Source organism: Eleginops maclovinus, chromosome 6 (assembly GCF_036324505.1).
Source record: "Eleginops maclovinus isolate JMC-PN-2008 ecotype Puerto Natales chromosome 6, JC_Emac_rtc_rv5, whole genome shotgun sequence".
Classification (NCBI taxonomy): domain Eukaryota; kingdom Metazoa; phylum Chordata; class Actinopteri; order Perciformes; family Eleginopidae; genus Eleginops; species Eleginops maclovinus.
In genome coordinates, this window is record NC_086354.1 from 5,229,702 (window position 1) to 5,249,950 (window position 20,249).

The 20,249-nt window shown below is 39.8% G+C and overlaps 2 protein-coding genes across 3 annotated transcripts in view; both read right to left on the reverse strand.

Annotated features, from left to right (window-relative positions):
* The window catches only part of LOC134866015 (TSC22 domain family protein 2-like), a 34,302-nt gene that overhangs the window by 10,631 nt on the left and 3,422 nt on the right, over positions 1–20,249 (reverse strand). The window contains exon 2 of one of the 2 annotated variants that reach the window (XM_063885904.1): positions 8,855–8,929. The exons of the other annotated variant lie outside the window; for it this stretch is intronic. Coding sequence (XP_063741974.1) covers positions 8,855–8,929 — 75 coding nt within the window. The remainder of the gene's footprint in view (positions 1–8,854; positions 8,930–20,249) is intronic. 2 annotated transcript variants of the gene reach the window in all.
* LOC134865938 (uncharacterized) lies at positions 1,535–4,324 on the reverse strand. The gene is made up of 7 exons (XM_063885792.1): positions 4,072–4,324; positions 3,473–3,567; positions 3,336–3,377; positions 2,979–3,026; positions 2,723–2,776; positions 1,870–2,482; positions 1,535–1,745 (listed from the first exon to the last, which is right to left on the reverse strand). Exons 2-7 carry the CDS (start codon positions 3,564–3,566, stop codon positions 1,535–1,537), a joined length of 1,062 nt encoding a protein of 353 aa, XP_063741862.1. The 5' UTR covers position 3,567; positions 4,072–4,324.

Here is a 20,249-nt window from a genome sequence, read left to right on the forward strand (position 1 = left end):
GTCCCTTCATAATTATGTCTCCTGCTAACTATGGGATAATGAATCAGTACGCTAACAAGCTAGACAGAGGTTGTAACGAGACCTACCGTGCCAAAAAAAACGAATTACGGTAGGTCTAACGTCACTCCTCCACTCCTAGACCTACGTCTCAGGCGACAAGGGGAAAACTTTTTCTAGCGATAAAGTTAGGCCTACTGTAAAGGAAAGCTATTGTCTCACCAGGCTATCATCAAAATGATATTTATTTGGCACTGTATTGCAGAAAAGAAAATGAAAAATGAAGCTGCCATTTCACTAAACTCCAGTTAGCCCGTTCCTGTTTATTCCCTTTTCTTCTTCAGGTGATTCAAGCACGACTAATTAGGCTCACTACTGCTACTACAGGTGGAATTATAAAATAGCAACTTGCCTAAATGCAAGATTTTAATCATGTCTTTCCTGTCAGATTAGCAGATAGGAATTCCAAGAGTTCAACAGATAAAACCAAGTCATTTGAAACATGCACATAAACAATAACTTGTTCTATTTATTAACATTTCATTAATCAATAACACATTTATCTAGGTAGTCAGAAAAACCACACTTGCTTTTATCAATAAATAAATAAATACATAAATAACGTTCAATAGTGGTGTGTATGTTAATTGTTTGTTGAGCTGACCATCATTCATGGTCAAGTGCATCGTAAAATGGATGAAAGTCCTTCGGTAAGACATGTTTCAGTTCTTGAAGGTGCTTGAACTTCAGTGCTTTAATTTTCTGGGGGGATGTATAGAGTGGGGCCACGCTGACACACGTCTTCCTCAGGGATGGGGATGTGAAGGGTTGCCAGTTGTCGGAGTGGAGTAATTTGAACTCCATACTGCCATCCACATTGTATCTAATAGAGAGATGAAAGAAAAGAGGGGTGTTGGGGAACAGAGAAAGGAGGGAACCAAAAGCAAGTTTAGATTTTTAAAACAAAATATTTTAATATGATATGGCTAATGTTTCATGTATGAAAAAGTAGTATGTACAAACCTGACTGCTCGGAGGTCATGCACCGTAGGATCGCCAACTTTGCTACCAGGTCGAATTGACTTGCAGATGTTCACTTTGCTGAAGTCTTGGAAAAAGCTGTAATCAACATACTTCAGCTCGTATGGTTTTGGACTTGAACGAGCTCCCCGAATGACTGCAGCATACTCAGCTGGAACATGTACATCTCGGTTCCTCAATTTTCTGTCAATCACACTGTGCACCGAGTCACATTCCATCTGTGTGTGGCCTCTTTGAAGGTACTTCTGCGTCACTTGCTTTTTTCTTTCAGTGGCAAACTTCAAGAGGGCATTGCTCAGGACCAGGTTTCGGTTTTGATAACCACACCCATCACTCCAAAGAATGAATTCAGTGTAAGTGGGGTGTGTTTCAAGATAGTCCACAATGCAGGAGGCAAACTCATTGGCAGAGACCCCCCCCTCACCCTCATGCCAAAGGTAATTTGTCGCTTCATGTGATGCCATATTGTAGATGGTAAAATTATGGACACCGAGCTTCATTTTGAAGTAGAGGGCAGACGCTTGAAGCTTTGGGCAGAGGAGAAGGCCCTGCAGATCCATGCATGCAACCAAGGTGGTGTTATTTGCAAGTTGTTTGTCGCTTTCCTTTTCTGCTCGTGCCTCGTCCTTCTTAACGCAGTGTTCCTCCCACACAGCAGCCTCGATGTTACCGGCTTTGAAGGCACAGCAAGTGTCACATTGATCTTTCTTTGGATGGAACAATGACAGATTTAATTCCTTAAAGGTGTTACTGAACACTTGTCTTGAAAGAGGCTGGATGCCGTTGGCTGCACATGTTTGCTTATATTGTGAGTGGAGATGATTAATTGACCTGAATAACGGCTCCAGGTACATCTTGGAAGAGGAGGACCTACAGTAGTGCGATGGTACTTTCGGCAGATCAAGAAGAAAGGACTTTAGGAAGTCCCGCTCCTCTGTCCTCACCCTCACTCTTGCCGTCTTCTCAGGACTTTCCTCTCTTCTTCCAACCCATTTTAGAAAACTCCACTGCTTGATGCCAAGGGTTGACAGGAACATCCGCTGACAAACTCTGAGCCTTCTACCATCAACACATAAAAAACAACAGAGAGATGCTGACCTCCGAGACTGAACCGCTTCTGTCCGGCGCCGCTTGACATCACTAACCTCCGCCAGTGACTTCACGTAGATTTTCCTTTCTTTCCAGTCCAATTTCCCCCAAAAATACTTGAATATTTCTTCCCTCTTCCCTTCATCGATTTCGGTGCAGTGTAGTTTGCTGGATTTCTGGCAGGACTCAGCCAGGCACCGCCCCTCCATTTTTCGTTCTTCTTTGTTGATGAATTCATTTTTTTTCCGTCCAAGATATGATTGGCCCCTCATTCTTCTCCTTTTCTGGATGTTACCCTTCCAAGCGTCTGGGTTGGCCCTCTTCCTTGACCTTCCCCGGTCAACAGCAACAGCATCTTCATATGATTAAAAGAAAAACAAAAGAAAACATGTTTCACAAATTCACATTTCTCTTACATGGTTTCTTAGCATGTGGGAGTATGTGTGTCAGTGTGTAGGCATGCATTAAAGTTTGGCATTTGCTGTGGTGTGTGTGTGTGTGTGTGTGTGTGTGTGTGTGTGCGTGTGTGCATGTGGCTGAGCCCATTAGTAGCTTACAGAAATGTAAAAAAACAAATTGACAATAAGTTACTCACCTTCATTGACAGGTGTGTAATCCGGGTCATTTTCAGGATCGTGTTCAAGTGAGTCTTAGAGCAATATAGAGGAACACATTTAGTACAACAAATGTACTTATGACATCATTCTGATATAAGATTGCATTCATTTTGACTCATAATTGATTAAATACACTAGATTTGTAATTAGTAATGGGCTTTAGTCTGTCAAACCAATGTGAGGTGGAGGCTGTAGTTTAGCCTAATCTGAGAATGAGAATAATAAGATACTTACCCTCACTGTCACTTTCAGTGAGATTGTCATTATCACTTTCCAGAGAATCTAACAACAATAAAATACATTCAGCACACTACAATGCTTGAATAATTCAGAACTGAGCTTGCATCATTAGCTTTGACCAGCAAACGTACAGTAACTATTCATTTTGAATTCTCTATGAGTAATCATTTTTAATTTAGCTACATACAACTTGATGAGTTAGTATTTGGATTCCTTCCTTGATCAAGGGAATCAGAACAACAAGTGTGGCAGGCTTTCATCTTAATGTGCAACACATCAATATGCTTTGGGTTGCAGAATAGTAGGTAGCTGCTACTGGGAGAAAAAATAATTTAAGCCTAAAGTACTTACCCTCATTGGCAGCTGTATCTCCACCGTCACTTTCAACTGAATCTAAGAATGACAGAGAGGGAAACCATTTAGAGTAATGAATAGCCTACAGTGTAGACTTTCCTGTCTGGCTGACTCAATTCTAGTTTCCTACAGACCTTCCTCCTCATTGCTGACCCTCACGTTCGCCTCAAGTTCCCTATCATAGCTGACATTGACCATTTCACACAGCTCCTTAACAGAGAAAGACATCCTGAAGGAAGGGAGAAAACCATATCAGAAAAAATGTAGCGCTATGCCCTGTCAACATAGCTTCACTTCGGAAATCCGTGCGTTAACATCTCCGCAAATGAAATCGTAGCAAGTTGGGTATAGTGTTGGAAATGCTCAGCCTCTACCAAGCGGTACGAGTGAGGCATGTTCTAGTGACAATCACGATAGTAACATTACAGTCTATAATTTCATCACTTAAACTCTGGAAAAAAACATATTTGTTTGAATCGTATCAATGTCACTGAGTTTATTTACCAACTAGCAAGCAGCAAGCAAGCTAATCTGTGGAGAAGTAGGCTAGCCTCTGGAGAGTTTAGCCTAGCCTACTACATTTACGTTCGTCGTCAGCCAGGTTCACAATAAAAATATTAGATGACAATTACTTAATCTAGATAATTTAGGCCTACCGGTAAATAACAGTTGTGAATATATTGCAACTAGATTAAACTTGAGTACAGTTGACAAAAAAAACGAAATACCTTACCTTCAAAGTGTTATTCAGCTACCCGATGATGCGCTTCCAGAGACGCTAATGAGATGACACGAGACAGCTGAGATGGCTCCACAGAGCGGGAGATACGCGGCGTGATTGACAGCTTTGACACCAAATGGATATACTTGAAAATCAGATGACATGATTTCACAACTTTTCATTGGTCACTTAGGTACATGACGCATACTGTATACGGAAATGAACCTGGACATTGTATCCATCGTAAAATCTCAAAATCGGCAAAAATGGACATACGAGGTTTTCATCTGACAGCGACGATATGTTAAAATGAAGTTGCTGCTTCAAAAGCTCAGCAAGTCACAAACTGATGCAGTGGTTTTCCTAAGGGGTGCCCAAACTTTTGCATACCACTGTATATACCTGTATTTTTTAAGCTTAAATTGTAGTTTTTATTAGACCTTACGTTTCTATCTGAGATGAAACACATTAAACAGAGCGTGTTTTCTTTCACATGTGAATGCATTCACTTTCATTTTATTGTAACAACTTCCGCCAATTGTGACACATTTTATTGCACAGCTGTGTATGTAGCAGGCTATTGGTATTCTGCCAACAGAGAATTAAAAAGGAAGTGCGAAAAGCTACAATCAAGCAAGCATCTGAACTATTCAACAAGGATGACTCAGGTGCAATTACAGAGTGGGCGATAGATGAGATAGTAGATAGAGATAGAGGCTGTATTTTTTAAGTTTACATTTTGCACCCATGCAATCAAGACTTATTGGAATAATAATGGAAACAATGATAAGCTAAGGATAAATAAGTAGACAAAAAGTGGAATTGACAGGTTTCTTTATCCAGTTTCTCTTCCATACATGGTATACTAGAAAGTGAATTATAATTTAAAGGGAACATATCATTGTTATTTTCAGGTTCATTCTTGTATTATGGGTTTTCACTAGAACATTTTGACATGCTTTTATGTTCAAAAGACACATTATTTTCCTTATGTTTATTTGTATACACCCTCTGCCTGAAATGCTCTGTTTTAGCACCTTTTTCTTTAAGCTCTCCTTCCAGAAACAGCCCAGTCTGCTCTGATTGGCTTGTTAGAAAAAAATATGGTGCACGTGTGCAAGAGTAGTTTTCAAGCCCTGGGTTATGAAACTTAGTTGGAGAGTGGCATATTTGTCGAAGTCCGCTTTAAACAAGTGTACAGTAATGCTGGAGTTAAATGCTTACAGCAGGATTCTAGTATACTACTAATGACAATGCCAAAACAGTAGTGTTTAGTATGTATTTCGTGACCATGTTTACTATCTTAGTTTATCATTTTAGTGTGGTAAATTTGCCAATTACCTATGAACACAAAGAAAAGCTGATTTGACGGGAATGACGTTAGTTTTGGCGCACTTTTAACACAAACAAAAGCACTGGAGAGGTGATTATGCTTCAAATGTTGCTAATAGTTCTAAAATGCTGTTAAATTGGGCAATGGACAGTTTCATGTGCTTCCAAGATTGAGTAGGGGAAAGAAAAACGGGGATATAAACAGAATAAAATACATCTGTACTCTGCCAGGAAGATGTGCCAGGTCAGCCATAAGGATGGACATAACATAAAGGTAAGATCTATTTTATGAATCCCAAGTTGGGGATTGTTTTCATCGGAGGACTTTTATTTTTATAGCTGTTTTTTTGCCACGCATTTTACACACATTGCAGTTGAAGGGGCTTCAAATATATAGTATATTCCAGCAGGATTTGATTATGAAGTCAATTTATTGAACATGTTAGCAAAGTATAATAAAGTTCATGTTCAAAAGGGGCAAGAATAAGCAAAAAAGCTTTTCTACTCCTACCCCCTCTAGCAAACATTCCTAATCGAAAGTCATACAGAGTTCAATTCATCTCTTTGTACGAATAAAATAAATAAATTAATTAAATAATAATAATGATGAAAAGTTGTCGGATCAGTTTTTCTATATGGAGACTTAAAAAACACTTTATGGTAAATAGGATCTGTATGTTGCATGTTGTCCCACCCACACCCCTTTGTACTCTCTCTCCCCATTTCCTGTCTATCTTCAGCTGTGCTAAATATAGACAAAAGCCTCGAGAAAGTTTTTCTTTTAAAGGAAAACTGCTTGTATGTATAGGATCATGCAGAATCGATGGTGGCCTCACTGGAAGGCCCTCTGTAGAATCAGAGATGGATTTGTCTGTTCTGGGCTGCCATAGACACATGGTGGTGCAACATGATGGACTCCATAAAGTAAACATGTTCCTATGTAGATATGAAAGCCTCATTGTAAGCTAACAAAGGGTTTCTGAGCATCAGGTGATTACACAGCAGTGAAAGCATGGTTGTGAATATTATAGTCTGTTTCTGCCAATAAATCCGTCTAAATCCTACTCACTGATCCTTTAATATCAAACAGGTTTGAACACTTTTCACACTAGCCCAATACAATATATGACTTCATCTGGTGGCTTCAAACCTGATCCCAGTTAATACCAATAAAATGGACTGATTAAGGGTCAATAGCAAAGGCCATCGCCATGAGCTACCAAACAGTCTCAAACAAAGCCCTGGTTATCTTTTCCACGGAAACAAAAACAGCCCTTGGCAGAACAGTGTATCCACAACAGAAATACTCACAAAAAAGTGAAGCATGTGGCCAATAACAATTTTACCGAGTTACGAGAGGGGGAATCACCTAGAATCGGACAAATGGAGCAAGGGGAAGTTACACAGACATCGAGTCTTCAAGGAATACCACAACAATGCAGTTTAGATAATGCCATCAGTGTGTGTGTGGAGGCTGGTGATGGTGTTTCAGCTCTATATTTCTCTAAAAACTGTTTCATTTCCTGTCCACAGTTATGGTTTCACGTGCTTCCCTTTTCATTTCTGCAAGAGGCATGGTACAAATGTTGAAGGCACGCTTTCACTATTTTGTGAGAGGGTAGCTGTATAAACTCATACCATGGAGTCATTTATGATATAAACAGCTCATTGAACTGTGATTAAAAGTCATTTGAAAGACAGTGACACAGTGGAGAGTGTTGCAGTATAAAGCAAGCCGTACTTACTTTCTGTGCAAGTGTTACAGATGGCATGCACACACATTTTGGGTAGTCTCATCGATAATAACATAATAAAAAAATCAATAATAATTATAGCAATTTCTATAAAAGATCCAAACATTCTTTAACAAACTACCTTCTGAGATCTTGGGAAGGCGTTGAGTACAGCGAGCAACATGAGCAGTCTGATGATCAGACATGTTGGAAACAGTTTGACTAAATTACTTACTGGGAACTGAACATTTACTTTAATAGACAAAAAAGGTTCAAAGATGTCTTTTAAGATGCTACTTCCTGCTTCAAATCTGATCATCTTTTGTTTAAGAACCATTAGTTTTACATCACAATGGTCAATTAGGAAGGATATTTTGGGTTAGGTATGTCGGAATAACCTTGCTTAGATTGTTGGTTTAACACTGAAAGGATCAACACAAATTAATCTGGAACTATTTGATTATTAATTGAATTGAGCTTGATTGAACCAATTAAAAGAAATCCGCCCAGTATCTGGTGCTGCTTCGTAAAATACTACCAACGATGCATCATTTTTAAAGCCAATACTGATTAAGATATATTAGGGATCCATAACATAACGTATCTTTCAATCATTATCAACTCGAGAGTGGATTTGGAGATGAGACATCGTTGACAATGTAGCTTGTTAGCAACATATTCTAAGCTAAGAAACTGCTAAATCATCATTAGACAGGGGTTTTGAGATTGCACTGGGAAATGCTTTCCATCTCATTTGCTCTTTTCCACATGTACTGTTTACCTGAATTCAACATAGGCCTGCTCAAACGTAATTGGTCAATACTATACGGACTACAAAAGGAAACCAGAATGCTTCCAAAGTAATATGGTCTGCGTTTACATTAGCAAGCATCGCTAACACTCAGAGCTAACGCTGTACTGGAGAGAATATGTGTGAATAAGCCGGATATAAAAAAAGGTCCTGTCCTTGTGGTAAAACCCGCAAGAGAGAAACGTTTGAGCTCCAGACTCTTTCAGAAACAATGCTTGATGTGGTTTGGGACATAATATGGCGTTTTATCATGGCAGTGTTTAGTTTTCTGCCGGCAAGCTGCATGACGCTGCACAGGGCGTGGCCAGCTTCAGCTCAGCTCAAATTTAAAGCGACAGTCACAGAATCAGCACTTCAGGAACAGGGCTGAAATAGAGGGGGATGAGGCCTGCTACAATGGGGATCTGTTTGGTATTTTGAGCGAAACACTTCAGAGACAAGTTTTGGATAAATACGGACCTACAATATATTGTTCAAATATAACATAATAGGAGACCTTTAACTGACGACCATAATGCATTAGGTTTAACTTGCGAACAATCTATTGAACGGTCTAGCCAACATGCTCTAATGGGCTCATGGCATTTGTTTGTCTCTGCACCCAAGGATCTCAGCTATTTTGCTAGTACTCAAGACAATGGAGATGAAAGTTGTGGCAATAACACCCAAACAGTAAGCAAACCAGAGCAGTTAAAGTGCCAAAGAAAGCATCAGAGACAGACGTTGAAAGAGAAATTACAGAGAGAGAGAAATGTTGAAAAGTCTATTGGCCAATCCAGCGCTTGCTGCCAGGCTTTGTTTCCAAACTCAATCCATGCACGTGGAGAAAGCAAAGCGCTCTGCTGCTGCACACTGCACACATGTAGCTTCACTTCTGCAGGACCGTCCAGTCCCAAAAAAATTCAGCATAGTACCGTACCTATCATTGTGGGCCTTTGAGTCCCTTAATCTGCTGCCAGACTGGAAGGCCTGGTAGAAAGCCTTGGAGGGGTTCCTGTGTCAACCACATTCAGGAAAAAAAGAGAGAAGAGAAAGATATAGGGAAGAGTTGAGACAGTGAAAACAGACTGATTCCTAGAAATATCTCCCCACGTGACTTCATCCCCTCCCTCCCCCCCTCAGAAAACGCCTTTGCTCGTACCGTGCAGTTAACTTGGCTGGAGGAAAGGCTTTCAATGAAACATATTGGAGATCTGAACAGGGTAAAGCAAAAAGGGAGTCTTGACCTCAACCCAGGAATGTATGTTCAAAGGTGGGTACATCTTAATAAACTTAAAAGGGCCTCCCTCAGGCCATCTTCTGCAGTGGGTTGGCCATCACTCATGCTTAGGTTGTTTTCCTCACTCTACACTGAAAAACAAGAATTCTGCTATTACAATTTCAGAGCAAAATCTGAAATTCTTCCTCAGTTGTGTTGACATTGTTTGAGTTCTTGTATTGATTTTAGCTTTACCATTACCCCCTATGTTCCTGGTGATTAGCTACAAAGTACACAGTGTTCCATGCCAGGGGATGTATATGCGGGAAAGGGAAAGGAAATCCCCCAACTGACCCCCACACACACACACACACACACACACACACACCTCATTTAATCTACTCCAGGCGTGTGCCTTTCAAAAAGGAACTGCTTCTCTCCCACATTCAAACAAATGTAAATGCACACTGACATGAGCATATGGACTCATGTGCAATTACGCAAACAGAGGAGCAAGTCAGCGCAGGCAGACCCTCACACACGAGGGAATGAGGAGTTGATTTACAGCATGTGTGTGAATATTATAGAAGCCAAGGCGCTTTTCCTAGAAATCCCTGGCACAAACTCCCTTTGTCACATTACCTCATGACTAAACACTCTCACAATCCTCCCCCTATGCCTCTGCTTAATTTTACTTTGCGGGCAGTGGCAGAAAAAACCTAATGGACACACGTGTGGCGGGCACACACCTCCGCAAAAAAAAAACTCCCTTCTTAAGAGCTCTAACTCAGAGCTCCTTGCATGCTAGTTATTGGCTGAATTCCTCGAGCTCAGATGACTCCAGTGACATCTTAATGCATGATGTAAGGAGAAAAAGGAGGAGTCATCACTCCTTGTTTTCAAGTAGCAAACACTCAGCTCTCAATGGCTCTTTTGTAAATCTAACATGTCAATATCCATGTATGAAAGCCCCTCTTTGTCAGTGTTGAGGAGTGGTGAAAGTACCGAGTACAGTAAGACAAAGATAAGGAGAAGAAAAAACCCTACTTTCTTTGCTAAACCTCTCTTTCGAACGTGAGACAAAAATAAATGCTTGCACAAGCTCAGGCTTTGCCCAAAACTGCCCCAAAGCAAACGTATGAACTGGCAACAGACTAAAATAACCTTTTGGGTGCATTCTTGCTGGTTGATGTCACACATCTAGCTGGAGCACGACACATGGTTTTTCCTTCAATGTGCCTCGACTGCAAGGCAGTGGCCGCGTCAAAGGTTAACTTTCACGGTGTTGGATCTCTTAATACCCCTGCCAACTCCGAGAGCACGAGAAAGCTCAGAGTACACTTAAAGTGATACTTCCCCTGAAGAATGGCCATTTGTTGATCAATAACTCACCCTGTGTTACCTAGAATTCTTATAGGGAGCTTTGTGTCCTCACATGCCTTCACAATGAACGGACTATCTGAAATCCGAGAAAAAACCCAACCTGTGCAGTTAATGCAGGTCTCAAAAGCTCACAAATTCAGAAAAATACTTGTTTTTTGGAAAAAATCTGCAATTTAAAAACATGTTGGGAGTCTCAAGGATGAGTAGCGCTCCTCCACTAATGTTCGACCGTTTATGTGGAATAAATAGTACGTTCTGGGTCTGGGTAGTACTGAGCATACACATGGATATACAATACTTTGGTTATATAGCACAGGTTGTATGAAAGTTGTGTGAATAGACTTTTTATAAAGATCCTCTGTTGTTAAATATGACCCCAATTTACTTCAATTCATGCTGAATGTTCTTCCCCTTTTTGAATATTCTTTCCAGTTAGAGGCATGTGTGAAAAATACATCATTTTTTGACCCTCAAGATAACACAGGGTGAGTAATGGATATATAAATGGTTAAAACTATTCATTTAAGTGAGAAGCAGATGGTGGGGGGGGGGTTGATTTATTTTTTCTCTTGGAAAGGAAGAGCAAGTAAAAGGTCAAGAAGAGACCTTTTTAAATGTGGGGAGCGCATTGATGACGCGAGATGAAAGCATTCAGAAAACAAACGTGAGTGTCAAGGTGCGATGCCAGTGGGGTAGCTGGTAGTGAGCTATTGGGGCTAATTCCAATGTCCCATTTAACAGAATTCCACCAAACGATTGCTTTAGTGTGTTGGGGCACACGAAAGAGGGCTGACAGGGTGGGGGGAGTACAAGACAGACAGGTAGAGAGTAACAGTTGCAAATAAGGAGGGTGTATAGTGTTGCAACTACAAACATTACAGATGTCTTCATTGTTGATTGATCTGCAGATAATTTTTCTAGATTGATTGGTTTGTTCTATAAAATGTCAGCAAATAGTGAAAAATATTTCTAAAACTCCAGGTTGGTGCTTTGGAATGTCTTGTTCTTGTGTCTCTTTAGGCGATTGATGTTGGCGGTTGTCATGGTCAGTGCTCATGGAGCTTCAGGTTCTCTGCACCATCCATCCAGCTGCCAGAGTTAAAAGTAGGTCAAAACTATTTAGATTCCATCAGCCCTATGGGAGTTTCTCTCAACAGGTTTTGGGTTGTAGCTGAGGGAGATGGAGAGCAGGGAGGCCCTAGAGCCACCGGTGTAATTACAGCACAGCAACAGGAGGACGTTGGGAGCTAAGACGCTAACATAACACTTGCATGGGTTTGTGTTAGAACACCAAGGAATGTTATCCCCATGACCAATGCAGGAACCTAGTTCAACTGTTTGATACGGAACCTAAGTTCCCCAAAAACATCCCTCCTTATTGGGAACTAACAAGGTATTTCTGAGAAGTATCAGTATGGAAACTTTCAAACATAAGCTTTGTAATTAGTAGAGAATGCAGTCAGGCTACAAGCAGGACTATAACTAGAAACAACATATCAAAAGCAGTATTTTCTTCTTTTTTACTGAAAAGCAAACAGTGATGCTGATAACATCCCCTGGCTGAAAACACTAGAGAGATAATGGGTAACCAGGGCAGGAAGTGGAAGAAACTACACCAAAACTAATAATTGAATTGCCGTATGTATCAAAGGGAACTCACCAATTTCCATGTATGCATCTAGTGCATATTTGAAAGTCATATAAAGTTGTTCATTCAGAATCATTTAACGGTCAATGATTCTGGTGGAAACACAAATGTATTATTGTATAAAAAAGGACTAGAGGATATGAAAAGATGTGCAATAAAAAAAAAGTTATAAATAATGGTATTACCAGCAATCAATACATGGATACAAAAGGGTGCTCTTATCAAATGTAAAACTTATTTTTTTATATAAATTGAACTGAATACAAAAGGCACCAATAAAAAAACATTTCGATTTTGACAATTTCGTTTTAAACACACATGTACGTGTTTATCCCGATGTGTTTTTTGAAGGGTAGACTGTATATTGGGCAGCCCTATAGAGTAGTGCAGTCATTAGCTATTTTTGCATGCCCACCCAGAAGTTAGCGTACCAAAAGCTCCTTATATTTAAAAAAAATGTATCAATCTAAATGCAATAGCCAGAAATAAAAGGCTATGGCTTTAAAAAGCTAAAAACTAACTACATAACATTTGCATGACCTCACGTCAACACCGTTAAGCTAAAGTTGGCTAAAGTTAACCAAGATGAAAGGTAGATGTGTAATTTAGGCACTTGTTAGCAACCACTGCTTTTAAGAAACATAGTAGCTTCAGATATTCCCCAGTGGGGTATTTACGAGTGTTTTTTTATGATGTTTTAACGAAACATTTAAATCTCGCAAACTTGAATTAACAACAGAACTTTTGGGAAACGAACCAAAAACCATAGACTTTGAGGGTTTGAGGGAGGCTGGAAGTGCTGAAATTCAGGGTTAGAAACTCATTCCTGCACAACTCTTTAGAAACGTATATTAACAAATAATAATGATTATAATCCACCAAATTGATATCCTTCAAGGTATTTAAAGTAACCTTAACCTTCTCAGAAACAAGATAACAAGCACGTTCTCAGTGGCGTTTATCTGCAGAACAGTACAGCACATCCCCAGTTAAACAAGCCATTATAACTACTTGTCAGAACAATGGAGGGCCTGCACACCTGGGGCGGGGTGGGGTGGAGGTGATGACTGAAGCAAAGCTTACAGACAAACAGGCTAGAAGCGTTGGCCCTGAGAACAATACATCTTTCTTTTTGAAAAAGGCTCTCAGGCAGTGAACACAGAAACGTCCAACCATACACACAAAAGATTAATTATGACATTATTGCCACATCGTCTCCTTCAACAAATCCTTATTTACAAAAGATTATGGTGTTCAGTTACTGTTTAACAGTTTGAGCGATGTTTATTTAATTTATTGTAGGTGGGGTGCTTTATTACTGCTGCGATATAAAAATGAGCACCATCAAATATGCAAGTGGCTACGAGGTTTGTGTGATTACGTAAACAAAGAACAATGAAGTTGATGATGAAATTGAATTTGAACTACGTCTAGTATAACATGCCAGTAATTACCCAACTCTACAGTCGGAAGCTTCTATGTGTCATAAAAAACGCAGTTGCTAACAAGTGACTAAAAGAGACTAAACGTTATCACGCCGATTACAAGTCTGCCTTTAGCTTAGCGGTGCTGATGCACAGCCATGCAACCGTTATGTTGTTTGTTATAGCGTCACGTTAGCTTTTTACTTCTGCCGATTGCATTTACGCTTCAAAATTCCCAAAGTGGTGTTAATATGTGGAGATTATCCTGCTGAACCAAACGTGCAACTATTATAGATGTGTGTTTGCCACAGAGGCTATTTTCTACAGTATACTGAAATCGAATGGGGAAATCCCATGGCTTTTTGTGCAGCGAGCCCTTTGCAATGCTGACTTCCAGGTCGGCATACAAGACATGTCATCAATGTACCACTCTATTGTGTCATTTTTTTTATGTACTTAACCTTAAATATATAGTGTAAATGTAAATAGTGTTAGGCTGTTTAATCTGCTGCAAAAATCAACACATCTGGAGATCTAAAAATGAAGAAAACTCAATAATCTGAAAGGAACTCAAGCTGTAAAACAAATGTAGTAGAACAAAAAACCGAATATTTGCACTCGAGTTAATGCACTCCACCACTTCCCACTTTTGATAGTTCTTGCTACAGTAGGAGTCTCCAGGATCACATTTTGCCATGATGACAAGCACACAGACGCACAAAGTGAAAACAACACCAGTGTTGTGGCTTGTAAACACCACAGTGTTCAGTTACAGGTAACTATACCACTCCTTTACAGATACTGCATGCAGAGCTGTAGACAAAAGTACAGTAGACCTCTGGTTAGATCTATTGAGGCCAAAGATGTCCAACACGCAAGAAAAAAAAGGGTACCTCTTCCTCTGTGAGGCACTGTGGATAAAATGTGCCCACTAAATGTCATATGATAGGTCCAGAGAGCCCCAGTGAGCGGAAGTGGGAGAGAGCTGAGGAATATTAAATGAATAGAAAGTGGAGAGCAGTGGAGGGACTTTGACTGAAAACAGGATACAGCAGTAAAGCAGAGGTCACAGAGGGGAGGGAAAGACCCCGTGGTACATGTCGTTTATCTGTGTCACTCTTTACACCCACGCTTAGACCTTGGGCAGCAACCATAGAGGGAATATGAAGAAGTGGACATAGTCACTCTAAAGTCCCCCATACGTTTGTGGACTACAGTTTTGGAGCCTCGAGTTTGGCATGTAGGCTGTCGCCATCTTTGTCTTTAGAAACAAGAAGTGACCCGAGAGGGTGGGGGGACGTAAAACCAAATGTTGGATCAAAATGTCCTGATTTACTTCCATGAGCTCAAAAAAAACAAACACTCAGAAGGTGGCAAGACATACACGCACGCCACACCTTTGTAGCGATCAGAGGGTTGGCCACCCTCTAGATTCAGAATCAGAATCCCTTTATTCGTCCCAAAGAGGGGAAATTAAAATGTGCTACAGCAGCAACAGAGCCAAAGACAGCTTTACAAAATAAAATATGCTTAAAAAATATATTAAGATAAAGAAAAACACACAACTTATAAAATGCACATCCTGAAGGAGATATAGCAGCAGGTAAATACTGTAGTTATTGATAATGGCATATTTATGTCATATGTTTTATATATTGCACATAAATTGTTATTGCAGAACTAGTCAGTGTTTTGTTGTTGTATGTATGAGGGGTCTACCAGAGGCCATGCTGGTTGTAAAGTCTGACGGCTGTAGGAAGGAGGGAACCTAAAGCATACCCAGATGTTATCATATTTAAAACTATAAAATCGGACAAAAAAATGTACATTGCGCCAAAACAAAGAAGACTTGAAACTAGAGACCGTTTAGATTCACTAACAAAATGTATACTCGGGTAATAAGTCAAGTGAAAAGGAGGCTCATTTCTCTTAAGACTTCTATACATTTGGACTTCTTTTGGCAATCAGGAGTCATTCCTACTCGCCCTTAGAAGAAACACAAGAATAGGTTTAAGGCACTTTCTTCCCCATTTTATCAATTCATCTTTTCATTCAATGCAAAACAAACACATTCACTTTAATTTGATATAACAGGGATAAGCAGGAAGTCTCTACATTTAAGAGGCTGAAATTAGCATTTTGTTACATTCTTGCATGAAAAATACTTAAATAATTAGTGGATTAACAAAATAGTAGTGATTAGGTGACTCAGCACTACCAGAAACTAAAATGTGAAAGCCTGCGGTGAATTTTCCAAAAACTCTTGCCCCCTAATTCCTCAGTGAGAGGCCCCCCACCCCCAACATGGATACGTGCACACATACACAAGCTCAAGTCAACCCATCCCCTTTTCAGACACACCCCTCATCCACCCACACGGACACAGTCTCTCAATTCATCCTGGCTCTCCTACATCCCTCCCTTCTCATACCTCCTAACTACAATTTTACATAAGCTCCCCATTACGCGAGGACAATAAACCATAGCTCCCCAGCATGGGTTCAATTCCACACGGACTACAGATGCATATGCAAATGATACCACAATACAGAAGCAACTCCTCCGAGTGCAACAAAGACAATACCACAGTGCATCAGTGTTGTTTTGCGCCTTCAGTTGTAGAAACCATCTGGGAAACATTAAAGCTGAGCGAATCATTTTCTAAGTATGAGAACAACAGCTTTAATAAGTATATCTCCACTGTTCTGCTTTAATTAATTGCAGAGAAAACTATAGGGTGGAGGAAGATGGGGACAAACATTTGTGCCTAAATGTTGATGAAGAGAGGTTTTCCAGGGTATGCAAGCAGCAGAAATTAAACAAGATACAGTCAAAACTGTGTGCCCGTACAAATATCTTTAGGCACTGTGGAAATTAGAAAAATAAGCAAGAGACAAAAAAGGGTGGAGGCAAATAGGGACAAAAATGTGTGCCTCAAAGAGAGGTTTTCCAGAATCGTCGAGCTGCGGAAAGTGTGAAACATGCAGACAAACTGTGTGCATGTACATTTATCTTTCAGCACATTAAAAAAATAGTAACTTAAGCAAGAGACCAAAAAGGTGAAAGATGAGAGGTTTTCCAGGCTGTGCTAGTTGTGAAAATTGTGCAAAATGAAGTCAACACTGTGTATATATATATAAAACATTTAGGAAGGGACAAAAAAAGGGTGGAGGACAATGAGGACAAAAGTTGCAACTTAATGTGGAAGGAGAGATGTTTTGCAGGCTAAGCCAGCTGCTTGAAACATGCAGAACTTTGTGCATGTTCATATATCTTTCAGCACAGTAGAAATATATATATATATATTCTTTTAAATAGACAAAAAAGGGTGGAGGAAATGGGGACAAAAATGTGTCCCTAAGTGCATTAGAGAGGTTTTCCGGGCTTGTAGAGCTGCGGAAAGTGTGAAACATGCAGACAAACTGTGTGCACATTTATCTTTCAGCACATAAAAAAAAATAGTAACTTAAGCAAGAGACCAAAAAGGGTGGAGAAGGGGGACAAAAATTGCAACTTAATGTGAAGAATGAGAGGTTTTCCAGGCTTTGCAAGCTGCTAAAAACATGCAAAACGTTGTGCATGTTCATATATCTTTTAGCACAGTAGAAAAAAACATTTCTTAAAAGGAGACAAAAAAGGGTGGGGGTAAATGGGGACAAAAATGTGTCCCTAAATGTGGAAGAAGAGAAGTTATCCAGGCTGTGAGAGCTTCGGAAAGTATGCAATATATATCTTTCGGCGCAGAGAAAATTAAGAAATTAAGCAAGAGACAAAGAACAATCTGGGGGTGGAGCTCAGGGATGGTGGTGTTCTACCAAGCATATCTGAAATGCTTGGTGAAGTGAGGCACAACAAGTTTCACTCTGCAACTTCCTCCACTTCTTTTGAACATACTGCAGTCGCTGCTGCAAAGGAATGCCATTCAACACTTTAACTGTACATGAGCAACTGTCGGGCCATGTCTGTCAGTCACCCGGTGGAGAGGGATATGGCATTGTCGCTGTCTGAGTACAAACACAGCAGCTCTGGCTCTGAGTGACTGGTTCAACATGCCCACAGCCCGTTACAGGGGGGGAGTCCAAAGGCCCTATACATTATATACAGCGCGTCAGCCCACAATGTGTTGCAAAAGGAAAAAGGACCACAACGTGACCACGAGCACAGTTGGTCGACACACCCCACTGTCAGGTCTCTTATCGGCAGAATAGGGGCACAGTGGAAAGACTACTGCTCCCTGTCTGATAGGGCTTAGCTGTCGTAAGAGGCTCCCGCTCTTATCAGCCTGGGAGCTGGGTCCCGTCACAACCAATACATAGGTGCTCCGAAAACACACACCGCCTGAAGCCAGCTGCATCATCACAAAGTTAAACCATGTTCGTAACGGCACCACTGGCATCAAACCATATTTTCATATTTATGGCCAGACTTTTTGAAAGTTATAAACGGTTTAAATGATCTAAAGTGCTTAAATCTTTAATTGCAGTACTTTCTGAAGAACAACTTTGATGCCTTTTCATGGATAAAAGAAACTCTCTTACTTTCTAAAGACAGAGCAAGATGAAAGAGAGACAGGTGCATGTCTTCTAAAAAAGATCTAAAATAAAAAACACTGGACCTCTGTTTTTCTATTTCATTTGACACAGCCATGACAAATGTCCTCTCTGATCCGAAGTATTGGATTTATTTTTGGTTTTTTTCAAAGCATTGGATTTGCTTTGTTCTTTTTGGTGTCTGAGAAAAATGGACATTATGTCTTCTCATATTATTTGTTTGATTTGTGTATTTTTTTATTGTTTATTGGTTTTCATTATTAGGTTTTGGCAGAGGTGTTTTTTTATTTCTTATGATTTTGTTTGAGTGATAAAAAGATATCCATTACATTGTATAAATGTATATATTATGTACAAATTTAAATAAAATGTAAACTGCTATTTTTCATAAAGAAAAGATCAAAACAAAGACAGACATACTCTCCATTTAGTTTGACTTACTTAATATGATTTGATTATCTCACCATGGCCAAATACAACAAATGTACAACAATCAGCTTAATTTGAGAGAAAGATGCCTCTTATGACTCCAAACTTAAAGCCTTAAAATCATTACCTTTTTACGTTTTTTTAAGTGCAAAAGAAACCTGGTGATGGATATCTGTAAATCCATGGTTGCATTGCAAACATTAACTACTAACAGCTCATTCTGCAAACTTTTAAATGGTGCCAATTTGCAGTATAACACGGGCTATGAAAACAGGGCATCGAATGCTTTTTGTTCTTCATTTCCCGTAGTGATAGATGTATCAATGGGTGCAACATTAACTGCTAATAGTTCATTGTGCTTATTTTTTTAATGGTTTCCATTATGTAAACAAAAAGGGTAGAATAACAGGGCTCAACTTGTAGTTACGCTGTTAATGAATCATAGGCAACATTACTGCCTGTTTTAATCCACCAATGCAAACTGTAGCTGGAGTTGTTGCAGTATGATTATGTCCCGACGACAGGCGAACAATAACAATGGGAAGGAAATCCATATCATAATATATATTATATCAGTAGGATAGAGGGGCAAAATTGTTTACATTTTATATCGCAGGGTTAACACTTTTGAAGGCCTGTGGTATAAAGTGTTGAAGTTTGTGTCAAAGTTTGCATAAAACTTCCTTAAAGTGCAAGGCTTCAAAACACTGTTCAAGAAACTGTCCACCCACAGGAAGAAAAAATGTAAGGCTAGAGTTATGTAAACTCTGTCTGGCTCTGTAATATCTGTGAGACTGTAAATGGAACCCACAAAGATTTCAAGCATTGTATAATTTCCGCTCGTGCTTGCCATCTTTAACACTAAAACGCAGGAAAAGGGAGATGCCATGGACGTTAAGAAAAGAAAGCCTCATGTGAACTAATGTGGACGTATTTTGTCCCTTACAATCTGACATACCAAGTTAATTATCCCTAGAGTAATAAATAACATGTGGATTTGAAACCTCTACCAGGATTTGCTGTAATCTGCATGTAGATTTTGTGTGCCGAGAGACTCTTAGAGGATATCATGAGCGCAGATGTCCACGAACATGCGTGAGAATCCTCACACATTTACATTTTTCTTTACAGTGTTACATTATTAGTCACTTGTTTTAATCTGTGCATTCCATTTTAGCTTGTATTTGTTTTCTCTTGGCTTTTTTATGGCTATTTTTTCTTTAAAAGTCAGTTTTCTATACATTTCTGCATTGCCTTACATCCTAAAGCAGCTTCGTTTGATCCACAGTGCAAAGATAAAGCCGATATTTCAGCCAACACTGTATGATCCTCTGTACAAATGTTACCTGAAAAGAGCCATTTTAGTAGAAACCATGGTATCATAAATGTGGCTACACTAAATCCAACACTCTTCTGTGTTAGAGAGCATTCTCCAGAACAGGAACTAAACTATAAAAAAGTACCCAGGAGTAGCCTGAGGCTAATAAGAGAGCTAAGCTGAAAGCTAGCAACACATCGTTGATGTTTGCAGCCAAGGCCATCACCTCAGACACTGTCCTGGAGTGGGAGAGCTAAAGTGGGAGGCAAAAGGAGGTTGGAGAGTAGAGACACTCAACCTCTAACAAAATGCTACCAAACAACAGCAAATAAACACAAACAGAATGACAGTGTTCCAGGAGTCA

Excerpts from the sequence above, each read along its gene's own strand:
- LOC134865938 (XM_063885792.1), bottom strand. The coding sequence starts at position 3,566 with ATGTCTTTCTCTGTTAAGGAGCTGTGTGAAATGGTCAATGTCAGCTAT. Across the intron at positions 3,378-3,472 it reads GGTCAGCAATGAGGAGGAAG|ATTCAGTTGAAAGTGACGGT; the intron begins GTCTGTAGGAAA and ends TGTCATTCTTAG. Across the intron at positions 1,746-1,869 it reads TACCTGGAGCCGTTATTCAG|AAAGATCAATGTGACACTTG; the intron begins GTCAATTAATCA and ends TTCCATCCAAAG.